This window comes from Triturus cristatus, chromosome 5_1, assembly GCF_964204655.1.
Source record: "Triturus cristatus chromosome 5_1, aTriCri1.1, whole genome shotgun sequence".
In the NCBI taxonomy this organism is placed as follows: Eukaryota; Metazoa; Chordata; class Amphibia; order Caudata; family Salamandridae; genus Triturus; species Triturus cristatus.
Window position 1 is genome coordinate 101,013,526 of NC_140587.1, and position 12,910 is coordinate 101,026,435.

The 12,910-nt window shown below is 43.6% G+C and overlaps 1 protein-coding gene across 1 annotated transcript in view; it reads right to left on the reverse strand.

Annotated features, from left to right (window-relative positions):
- Nucleotides 1-733: 733 nt before the first annotated feature.
- The window catches only part of LOC146830317 (NFX1-type zinc finger-containing protein 1-like), a 727,926-nt gene continuing 715,749 nt past the window's right edge, over nucleotides 734-12,910 (reverse strand). The window contains exon 21 of the mRNA XM_085604515.1: nucleotides 734-9,993. Coding sequence (XP_085460641.1) covers nucleotides 7,591-9,993 — 2,403 coding nt within the window. The 3' untranslated portion in view covers nucleotides 734-7,590. The remainder of the gene's footprint in view (nucleotides 9,994-12,910) is intronic.

Here is a 12,910-nt window from a genome sequence, read left to right on the forward strand (position 1 = left end):
TGAACTACTTAGAGCAGGTGCCATTTGCAGGCCTCAATTTATAAAGGACACACAAGAAAGCCAATCTAAAGTGTGGGAGGAGTCAGACCCCACAAAGTAAAAATAACAGATCGTCTAACAGCACAAGCGCTGTTGCCTCGACCTAATCAGTTAATAAACCCAAAGCCTTCAGTGTAAAACACCCGTTGGCACTGGCATCAATATTACATTCCATTATGAGACCTCAAGATTTTTTTTAAATGTATTTTTAAGATTATTTCAATTGATATTTCTATGCTTGGACTTTTTATTAACTAAGCATATGTAATAAATTTGAATTTGGATTATGGTACCCCTTGAGTTTGCTGAATAGGTTATGCTGCCTTTGCAAGCAAATCTATTTTCATTCTTTTAGTTAGATGTGTCTCCTGCAGCATCTCTATTCTTATGCCATGATTGTCAAAATATGCAAGAACCTGCATGGACTTGAGGGGGTTGTTGAGCCTCGGATGTTCCACTTCAACGGCTTGATCTATGGTTGTACCTATGTGTATTCTGAGAAAAGTATCTCTACCCCTCCACTGAATATAGCAATATAATAGAAATGGGATATTCAACTAACCTCAAAGTGATAGAATTTCTGGACTTTTTTACAGAACACTGGCTGGAATTTAGTTTTCTAGACCCTCTGACAATAAAGACATAGTCTACGTACCAAAATAATACAGAAACACTCAAGAACACTAGGAAATTAGGATTATACTTTAAAGATTTATTAAAATTAAAATCCTTTCCCAGTGCACACAATATGAATAGTAACAGCAATAATACTTGTTAACAGACAGAAAAATAGGGAAACTTGTAACATGATTTCTTAACATCAGTATCCACAACCCTCCTTTTCCTAGGTTAGTTAAACTAAACTTAGCACCAAAACAGGGCTTATTTCATTTTCATAGATGATTCACACCACATACCTTTTCTGAAAAATTGAACCAATGTTAAGCAAAGAAAGAGCAGCTGCTGTTCCCATTTGCATCTGAAAGTCAGCAGATAAGCTGTGTTAAGGCTGGTGCCTCCTCTGTAGCAATCAGCAAGAAAAGCGACTGTGGCTTCTGTGCTTTGGTATCACCCTCAGTCTTGAATCCCTTGTACGAAGGCCCTTCTTATCTAATAAGGCTGTGTTTTATTTTATATATTCTGTCAGAACATTGCTCAGCATTTCCAGAATAAACCATTATCAGTAAAGCCCTTGCAGCCTTTCAGTTACATGCATTCTGTGAGACCTTGCTTATTGTTTAAAAACAATAAGGGAAAAATCAAAATATCAATTTCGAAGAAGCTTTGTTCATTATTTAAAAACAGCCACCAGAAAGAACATTTTAATTGTACATACAAAATGTATATATTCAAGAAGACAGAATTATCACGTTGCAATGAACAACATGTGCATTCATATTTGAAACAAACATAAACAAATATAATTCGAAAGATGATACCCAAGAGATTTGTTTTAATTATAATTACAGTACACATCATGGCTTTACACATGGCGGTCAACAGATGAGGGCTGTTCACTGCTGTGGTGCATTGGTGAGCCGGGGTAGCAGTGTACATTGTCTCCATCGTCGCACACCCCATACTGTCACATACGCACAGTCAGGAGGAGCCCTGGGATTACTCCATGAGGTAACTCCAGGTCATTGCCCCATGCCATGGTTATCTTGTCTCAGAAATGGTATCTCCTATGCCCCAGTGCCAATAATTGAAGGGCATGTTAGTATCTCAAAAGGTGCTATCTTCTCACTGATACTCAAGCCTCCCCAAAACTATTTTATCATAAAACCAGTTGAGAGGGCATTGACTCTTGTCTCCTTGCATACAGTGCTCTATGTTAGTAAGAACAATAACATACCCATAATTCTAATAGTGTAGAGGAGAGTAACTTTGTAGCAAACTTTTTTCGAGACCTCTTGTATATACTTTAGTATATACTTATATATTAGTATATACTTATATGTGTATGTACTTTGTGGGCTCTGGAGATCAGCCCTAGGACTTGTCTGCTTCCGCTTAGGAACTTTTTTTTTCTGTTCAACTGCCTCTATTTAACTGTCTTGATAGAAAACGACAAGCAGAGGTCAGTGAAATACCAGAATTGCTTTCTGCTGAGAGAATTTCTTTTTTTAAATTTTCCTGGCAACTGTCTCTATTTAACTTTCTTGATAGAAAACGACCAGCAGAGGTCAGTAAAATACCAGAATCATTTTAGCATTCTCTAGATTCCAGTCCATAGAAATTGTCTTCCACGAGCACCCGTAGACAATAATATTGTTTTTAAATCTTGTATTTTCAGTGAAATGACCACCGAAGGCCCTGACTTTATATTGAAAACAGAGCTTTGGACTATACCATTTCCAGCTGAAAGGCAATATTTCTCTCCATGTGTTCCCATACCTGGCGTGTCACGCAATTTGGCGCTTACTTTCCCTCCACGTTAAAGAACAGTAGATGTTTCAGCGCCCAGGCTAATCTGCTGCATAGCTAAATACATATAAGGTCCCAAAGGTGAGACTGATTGCATTGAAAATGATTGTTAACATTGATGTGGATCAAGTGGATATGTCAACTCCAATTATTTTCTTCAAGGGCTGGGTGTTGGGCCCTCAAGAAACAGTAGTTTTTGATGCAAGACTATCCTTTTATTTCTTTAAACAGCAGTAATTTGCTGAGGATCATTTAAGTTGTAGGGCTTGCCCAGTAAAGTGATTCTTAGGCAGGATGGGTAAACATGGCATACGGAATGTGAGACTGTTGAAAGTTTTCATAATAGCAGTGAAATCCTGCCTGGCCTCATATGCAGTCATCATGAAGTCAAGAAATATTGAGGTGGATACCCTTTGTAATGAATGTGCTTTTGTTGGTACCAGACGATAGACTGCATAGTGAAATAGACAGGCAATAATGTGAGGTGAAGGGGCTCCTGTAGGGCGTCCCTGCACCAATGAGTGGTGAGCTTGTTTTATCACAAAGAGGGTATCTGTTGGCTCTATGAACTTCTCCATTAGTCTCACATCTGTCAATTTAGGCACTCCCATCATTCTTAATACTTTCCTCCTCTTATCTAGAGATTTATTTTTGGATTTGATGACCTCTATATGACCTCAATTTTCAGAGGTTTTTTTGTTGTTGTTGGAGGCAGTTCCATCCTTAAGGTCTGAGATATGGTGCTCAGCCATATCTATCCATCTGGATTGTTCACCTAATCTTCCAACTGATGCCTTCTGATTGTCAAGGAATCTGTTTTACTGACACCTACTGATTGTCAAGGAGTCTGTTTTACTGACACCTACTGATTGTTAAGGAGTCTGTTTTCCTGACACCTACTGATTGTCAAGGAGTCTGTTTTCCTGACACCTACTGATTGTCAAGGAGTCTGTTTTACTGACACCTACTGATTGTCAAGGAGCCTGTTTTACTGACACCTACTGATTGTCAATGAGTCTGTTTTCCTGACACCTACTGATTGCCAAGGAGTCTGTTTTACTGACACCTACTGATTGTCAAGGAGCCTGTTTTACTGACACCTACTGATTGTCAAGGAGTCTGTTTTCCTGACACCTACTGATTGCCAAGGAGTCTGTTTTACTGACACCTACTGATTGTCAAGGAGCCTGTTTTACTGACACCTACTGATTGTCAAGGAGTCTGTTTTACTGACACCTACTGATTGCCAAGGAGTCTGTTTTACTGACACCTACTGATTGTCAAGGAGCCTGTTTTACTGACACCTACTGATTGTCAAGGAGTCTGTTTTCCTGACACCTACTGATTGCCAAGGAGTCTGTTTTACTGACACCTACTGATTGTCAAGGAGTCTGTTTTACTGACACCTACTGATAGTCAGGGAATCTGTTTTGCTATCAATCATCATGAGATTCTACTGACACTAACAAGCAGGGTTTTAATATTCATCTCATACTCTGTCTCCAAGTTATCCAGAGTGGGATCAAGGCTGACTTGCTCAAGACTTATAACATGATTTGTATTACATGTATTATTATTTTAAATGAAGTGTCCCAGCGCTGAGCTCTCAGTGATCAGGAAAGCTCAACAGAACTAATAAGAGTCAGGATCAAAGCAACCTAATTGACCATGTTTTTAGGTTTTTGTGAAACATTGATCTCCTCCTTGCCTGTCGTAGATGAAGGGGTGGGGAGGATCACAGCTTGGATGCTAAAAAGCTAAAAAGGAGCTGCCTCCAATGCGCGCTTTCTTCACAGTGGAGATACAGGCTAACCGGACCCCACCAGATCTAAGGCTCCTTGAAGGACAGTAAGGCTTGATGGGGGGGGGTGTGCAAATAACGGGGTCCCTTGTTCATAAAAGCCCTGTAGCAATAGCACAGGGTTTAAATGAGAGTCCGTGTTCAGGGGAAGCCAGTGCAGCTTTGAGAGTGCAGATCCATAAAGGCCCATCTAGGAAGATTCGGCAGCAGATGAGCTGCAGAACTCTGCACATGCTGAAGTCTCATCACTTAGGATTGGGATACTCCGAGGTACAAGGCATTTCAGTAGTCCAACCTAGACATGACCAGTGCCTGGACTACTGTCTTTCTGGTAGATTCAGGCAGGAGGCAGATGATTTGCAGATCATTTGTTTGACAGTTTTTAAAATCCCAAAACATTTGCCTGCCAAGGCCGCAATCTGGCTGTCAAATGTAAGCTTTGCATCAAACCAAATGCCCAGTTTGATTTAACTTTGGAGAAGCTAAAGGTCCGAGTGAGTCTGCCCACCAAGCGGAGGACCAGATCGAGCCTTGCTTGCCTAGCAGTCTGCAGTGGTGCGCTGAGCAAAACCGATGGCATTAAATACAGCCAGATGATTACCAGTGGCTCAGATTCATTGCGGCATTCTGTCCATCACTGTTTAGGTCTGTCTACAGATGGATTAGCGATCTGACAGATATCATTTCAGCACAACATACATACAGTGAGGGTATTTGGGTCATCCCCCTTCAATCACCAGCTTCTTTGCGTGCACCCTCCTCCCTCATGAAATACTGGCTAGATGAGGTGCCAGTCACATTTTTGACCAGACGACTGTATTTTACAAATGTTTACACTTTGGCCAATAGTTTGTGTTTGGCTGGAACACAATGTAGTGCTCACAGAGTGAGTTGGAGGTGAAAATATACCACTCATCCCTGAACAAACACCAGCATATTACAAAGGGATTTCCGTCATCTCAGGCGGCTGCCACATGAAAGTAACGACGCAATGATCTTAGATGAGGAGCTTTCCTGGGTAATGCAAAGACATCATGGCTGCCTGTTTGTTGATGAGCAGCATGGTTATTTTTATTTCCAATGCCACGCAGTGCGAGGACTACTGTGTGAGCCTATGACTCAGTGGTGAAAGGAGTAACTCTGACATACTTTATCCTCCTTTCCCACATCCTAAGAGTACCACTGGAGTATGCCGACTCCCCTTCCTGCATTCCCCACATCCTCAGAGACCACAAGAGCATGCAATAGCCCACACCCCTCCAGGGTTATCTGCAGTTCTACTGTATACCTGGGCCGAATTGTGAGGCGCCCACACTTTCCCATCCTGCACCAGTGATGCTCTGCTGGAGCCATTGCACGTTGAGGCCCACCCTTGTCAGGATTTCCCAGACTTTGTTAATTTATAAGCCATGTCACCCTTGTACAATCCATTGTGTATACCACCCGATGCACTTACAGTGGTTCTTGTGGAAAGTAGGGTATTGGCGGCTGGGGTGAACCAAGTCAGAGACCACATACAATGAGGATACCTTTGTGGAAAGTGAGCTGGCAGGACGAGATCACCTAGCAACATAGGTTTGTGGTATGGTAGGGAGTCCATACTAGTTTGTACCCTACTCATGTCCTACAGTATCTTTATTTGATCTCCTCTGTCCTAACTAGGGTTTTAAGGTTTCCTTTCCTACATGCTTGATTCTTTTGCATTTATGTTCCTTTGATTCGCTGCAGTGCCCCTGTATCTGACACAGGACAGAATTCAGATGGTTCTGTGGCTGAATAGTGCAAACCTGTCGGAGGAGCTGGTAAACTTGAACTGTTATTTGCCAATTCTTTATCACAAAATATGTTTCGCATGATTCTCAGAGATGAACTTAAAGAGACCAAGTACTTTTTTTCATAGAATATTGCATGCACGACTTCCTTTAAAGATCAGTTGTGATAGGTCTGAGCGCTGTGGTTCGGCACTCAAGAGTGGAAACCTGGGCATGTTCTCCACCCAGGCTGTAATGCAGCCCATGACTGTTTGCCTGGCCCCAGGCGGACGGCCAAACAGTTATGTGCACTTTAGGTGCAGCAGAAGCAGCCACTCCTCCTCCCTGTGATGCGGGAAGCCCAGTCCTGCTCGCCCTAACCTGGTGCCGCGGCAACGGCATACAAAAGAAAATGATAACAACGCTCCGTTATTATCATTTTCTTTTTTCTTTTGCACTGCTTTAAAGCAGTGTGGTGAATCTCCTCCGCCTTAGCGGAGGAGCTGCCGCTGTCAGACATGTATCCTATATTGCTGCTCCTTTGCCTACGCAGCCATCTAGTCCCACCATTCTTTGCACCCCTTTCCCACTCTCTTCCCCAGGCGATACTTCTGGCATAGCCAGTGTGGAGGCCTGGTATTTACTGTTGTATCCTTTTTCTTTTCCTACCAAGCGTATACCAAGGGGAGTCAGGCGTTTGCGCTGATGCTTTCATTCCTTTGAATATCTCGCCATCTCTTCGATTCATCTTTGCAACTCTCTTATTTATTGAAATGTATTTTTCGGTAATGGGAATTTGTGTTTCTTTCACAGCACTTCTGACATTTCTAAGTATTGTAAATAACATACCAACTCCTTTTAATGCCGATATAGCATATATTCTTTGCACACTAGAGATGCCTGTTAAGACACCATGCCGCATGACCCTGTAGCACCCATACTTGAATCAAAATAATCGGAACAGACCTGCAGAGAAGAAATATCCTAAACATTGGACCCCCCCCCACCCATCCCCTCTCCCCAACCCTCCTCTCACAACGCACAATCTCAGTCTGACCCACTGAAGGGAGAGTTTCAGTGAACCTCTCTAAGAGCTCCTGCCATCACCAACTAACCAACATTGGCCCACTGAGCAGGTCTGGCTATATTATTGCTAACACTGTTATCAAAGGAAAGAGACGAACAGTCTGCAATGCTGGAGGTGGCGCAGACACTGAGTGCTCCAGGAAAACTGGTTTGTCCCATTCCTGCTTCTGAGCTAAGCAGAAGGGGTGTATTTCCTTCCCCATAAGAAATCTTAGCAGGTCTTCTTGAAAGGTAAGTTACTTCGATTGACATTAAACCGAATTCATGAGAACTTGTCTGCTGCACACCCGTATCGACTCCAGATGAAAGGTTTGCCCTTTTCAGGTCACCATGTGTGTTCCTGATCTGATGATATCCATAGCAAGCCTCATTTGGAAAAGTTTGTTTACTTTGTTTGCGAAGATGACATCAACAGCCAGAAACTATTTCAGAGTTTTCTTTTTGGCTCTCACTTTTAGTTCCTGTTTCCTAGCCTCTTACCATGTTTCACTGGAGCTCAGTGAGAGGCTGTGCTGGAGCAGCCTGCAGCATTACATCAGTAGTGACATTTCCCTGGGCAGGATTGTGGCTCTGACCGCCAATAGCAGAGCCACATTCGGGGCAGTTGGACTCTTGCATTGGTCTCCCACACTCGCCCACTGTGTACAAATGGCCTCTCGGGCAGTTGTACCAGTGCCCTTTTCCAAGATTCATGGCTTCAACGATCATTACTCGCTCAGCCTCAGTCAGGCGTATGCCTGAAACAGGCATTAACTCATCAATCTTCTGGAGTACACCTTGGAGCAAACTGTTTGTGGCCTCTGTGAAAGGAACCAAAGGGCTCAGCAGCTCTAAGGCTTCAATCACAGATTCTAGGGCTGCGTCCGTTGGATTCCATGCGTTCTTCTCATAGGAGCTCATGCGTTCAAAGACATTGCCCAGGTAGGATATCCTTTGCACCTCATTTTTGCACTCTTTCAGCTGCTGGGAAGTGAAAGGTGATCCCTTTCTGCAAAGCCACTCCTCCATTTCTCCAATGGTTTTTAGTAAAGATTCCTTTCGCTCCTTGGTGCACTTCTCTGCCTGAGTCTTCCGCTTGCTAAGACTTGTCAAGAAGTTCAACGTGTTCTCTTGGTCTTTGAGGGCCTGCAGAGTCAGAGTATTCTTTAATTTGTCCACAATACTTTTTTCGTGTGGATAAGAAATGCCTCTGGTTGCTCTTACACAGCTCAAGAGATGGCTTTTTTTGTCTTCAATCTCTTCTTCACTTCCCTGAATTTTCTCCTTCACCTTGTCAATTTTCAGCCGTATCTTCTTGATGATATCACTGTAGCGAGTATTCCATTGGATTGGCAATGAACATCTCGGACACATCTTCATCTGCACGTGTTGGTTCTCATCTCCTTCGCCCCCATCCATCCACTGGTCCAGGCCACTCACCTCGAAGACGTGGCGACAGTCCTCAAGCAGGACAAACCGGGCATCTGGCTCATCTTCAGTTCCGAAAAAGATCTCTGTGAGTTTGTCTTGGTCACACACCCTACAGTGTTTCGGACAGGGGTCTCCACAAAGGCCAACGCAAGGGTGACTGCATTTAAGAATCTTCTGGCATGGCATGTTGCACCGGGGACGGTCACACGGTTCATGGCACTTTTTTCCACACTTAAAATGACTGCATGCCCAAGAACAGGGCAGAGTGCATTGAAAACATATAGCTCCACAGCTTTTATCGCAGCGACTGTGCATGCACTTGTTGAGACATTTTACTGGACAAGGAGGGCAGATGTCCGTGCAGTTGCTTTTGCACACATGGGAACAGAGAAGGACGCGGGTGCATTGTTGATTGCAGCCAACATGCAGTTTTCCATTCAGACATTCATGGCAGGTTCCCTTGCACTTGTGCCCACACTCAAGGGTCTCTTCACATTCCTGTTGGCAGATTTGGACCATATTCTGCTTGTGACACTTAATGTTTATGGTGTGGTTACATGGTAGCTTAAAGTCAATTTTTTTCATGCACCTGCATTCGCTGCAGTCTTGCCCACATTTTAATGTGCAGGAGTGCCGGCACTTCAGTTGTCTCTCACATGGTTGCAAACAGTGCCATTCAGCAGCATTTCTACAGCAGGGGACTGTTTGAGTATGACCGCAGTTTGGAAGGATTTTTTCTACCTTCACAGTGCAGACATCACAAGGTTGCCAGCATTTCTTGGAGCATTCATGATTACGAAGGCAAATAATCTTCGTGCATTGAAACTTGCATTTATATCTGAGATGGTCCATGTCATTTGGGTGACAAGAAAGGGTGCAGGGATGGCCACATTTCAGGCGGGTTTGGCAAGGAAGATCACATCCCCCATGGCGGACTTTCCTGAAATCTGAACTCCGCTTCACTACAATTCTGCTGCTAGGGTGGTTTCGACATGTCAATGTCAGCCCCTCCCCAGTAAGGTTCTTCTCTTCCAGCATCTTCAGGATATCTTGCCACAGACGGTTCTTTGAGCCATCTGAGAGAGCCTTCAGATTGCCGATGCAGTAAAACCCCACCCTAGCACGTGAGAAAGCGACACACAAGCGGTTTTTGTCCTTCATGAAACCTATTTGTCCCTCTTTATTGCTCCGCACCAAGGAGAGCAAAACTATGTCGTTCTCCTCACCCTGGAAGTCATCTATGGCTTTGACAGCCACCTTTTCCAGTTCTTTTTCCTTCATCTTGTGGCGGATGATCTGGAGCTGCCCGGTGTAGGGGGTCAAGATGGTGATCTGATCTTCCTTGTAGTCCTGCTGCAGGAGATACTGGCACAGTGAGACCACGAAGGAGGCTTCAAACGTGTTGCTGTAGCTCTCTGAATCCGAGTTCTTGTCCTCCTCCTCTTCGTGCCCAACGAAGAAGACATTGCTGTCTACACCCTGCATCAAGGGGAAGAGTTTGAAAAACATTGCAGAAGTTATTGCAATCCAGGATCATTTTCATAAATTAAACATAACAAACATGACCCTTAATTTGTGACATTGACAAACATCCTCACCAAATGCTAACCTACTTGATGAACATGGGATACTAATGACATCATGACACGTTGATTAAGGAAAAGATAACACTTTGTTTGGGCTGATAAAGTAACTTTTTGATTAAAATAGTGATAACATGTCAAGTAAAGGCAGACAGACGGTAATAAAAAGCTGAGCACATTCATACCTGATAAAAGCGTGGAGAACCCCAGGAGTCAGCACCTGGACTGCAGCTGTTCCTAATACGTATGATCGATCACTAAACGCATGGCATGGAGTACACACCTATCCAGAGACGTTCTAAGGCATGGGCAAAGCAAATGGCCAGTGCCACACTTTCCACGGGTCCCTGTTAAAATTACCTCCACCTCTCTATCTCTATTTCTGCCTCTCTCACATCTCTGCCAGTTTCTATATCTCAACATCATACCACTCTCTGCTTACCTCTATTTCTGATTTCCTCTCTCTACTTATCTCTGTACCAACCTGATATCACCCCTCTTTCTATCTCTCTCACTCTCTCTCCTTCACTTTCTACTTTTAATCACCTCCTTATCTATATCACTTCTTCTTCCTCTCCCCTTTCTTTCCACCTCACTTTACTCCAGCTAATTTCTCTATCTCGACCTATTTGTCTTGTGGTACCTCATCTCTCTGCCTCGCTTCTCTCTCAAACCCTCTCGGTTACTACCGCTAAGTCACTCCCACCACCCACTACCAGTCTTTCTGCGCTTCACCTCTCTTCCAACCTCATATCTCGCTTCATCCTTCACCTCACCACTTCCACCCCTCCCTATTTCTCTCTCTCTGTACCTATCTCTACACCTCTATGTGCCTATGCCTTTGCTCTCTATATGAACAGGGCACCCTGACATATGTCTTGTACAGGGCCCCAAAATCTTTAGGATGGCTCCTCACCGATCTAAGCATTTTTTGTCAGTAACAAATATTTTTCATCAGTTAGAAGAATGACAGCCAAGCTTTTTGGGATGTCCTGCGATTCAGTTACGCAACTTTTGCCTTTTTGTTCACAGTTTTTACTTTGCCTTTGGCTCCAGCATCCAGCCTGTCTTTTACCTTCTCTACTGGGAGCCCTTGAATGAAAGCACCCGGAACCAATTGTCATGCCTTAATGTCTGTGAACAAATTATTTTGATAGCGGAGAACGAAGCTTCTTTTTTGAACGCAGCCGCGAGAGACGTTTGAAGTGCAAGCAAGACTGCACAAAAGCAAGCGCTTGGAAAAAAATAATTTTAGGCCTACAAGGAAGCACACTGCAAACACTGAACTACGCTGAAGATGGCCAGTTAACATCATGCTAGTAACACAAAGTTGATAAAGAATGAAGAATTGGTCTAGACATCCAGCCTCGATTATGGTACAAATCGGCGTGATGTTTACCACATAAATCTCCAGTGAAAAGAAAAATACAATGAATCCTTCTTATCAATTATAACTGTGCCTCATTTATGGAATCAAATCCAACCAGTGCTCAGTTTTAAAAATCCTCATTGTTACATAAAAGCCTGTTTATCGTCCAACTTGGCTTTTGGACATTGCCTAAACCTCTCTCTCCTGTATCTATGGACACTGTTCTAGAAAAAATACGTGCTTTATGACCGTTTGTTCAAGAAACTTAACACCCGCTTGCAAGTTCTGGATAATAAATGGTCGTCTATGGAAACTCATCTGTCCTTGGTGGAGCAGCATGTTAATGACATCCAGGATACGTCTGTAAAAATTGTGACTCTGGAGAAAGATATTTTACTGCTTAAAAAGTCAGCTGAGGATCTTGAAAATAGGAACAAATATAATAACCTTCGTCTGTTTGGTCTTCCTGAGATTCTATAAGGGAATAATCCAGTTACTTTTTTCACCTCCTTTTTTCCAAAGCTTTTGGATTTTCCTCCATCTACTAACTTAAATATTCAGATAGCGCACAGATTGGGACCTCGTTTATCTTCAACATTGGCTCCATCAATCCCTCGTGGAGTGATCCTTCTTTTTTTGAAATTCACTGGCCTTCTGCAAGTATTAAATGCAGCCAAGATTAAAAAGCATCTTGTTTGGTCTGGTGCAAAATTATTAATTTCCCAAGATGTTTCCACAGCAACGGCTAAGTGGCGGAAAGACTTCCTTGAGCTAAGATCAGCACTGCGTGCTTTAGGCGCACGTTATTGCCTATTTCATCCATGTCTATTTAAGGTAACCTTCCAGAATAGCACTTCTACGTTCGACTAGTCTGCCTCTTACGGTTACTAGAGGCGCAGATATATAGTATTACCCTCCAGGTCAAATAGTAGGGTCAAAAACATGGTTAAAAAGAGATGTCCAGCCAGAAGTACCACCAGGAAGGGACAAATAGACTGCCCGCAAGAGAGTTTGGAGCGCCCTGAAGGAGAGCACGTTAGCCTCCAGCCTGAGCCATTGGGGATCATTCAATCACAGTTATTAACTTATTCTGCAAAGGAAAGTGGAAGCTCGCAAAGCATGTGCTCACTGTGCCACTAGAATCAAGCCATCCTGGCTGAAAAGGGGTGAAACCCCGAAACTGGTCCTAGGATGCTTGTTTCCGGTCCAGGGAGGACCTGGCTTGGCAAATGGCCAGGTCTAAACTGGGGTGGCATGGTGAGCAAAAGAATGATGGATTTAACCCAGATCTCTTGACTGGGGGAGAATGTTTTGATTTGTTCTGCATTCCGTCCATCAATTGTGTGTCTTTTGCTTTCTCGCCCCAAGTGCGCCGGGTATGCCTAGACGTAGGTCCCGGGCTCACTGTGCCACTGGAATCAAGCTATCCTGGCTGAAGAGGGGT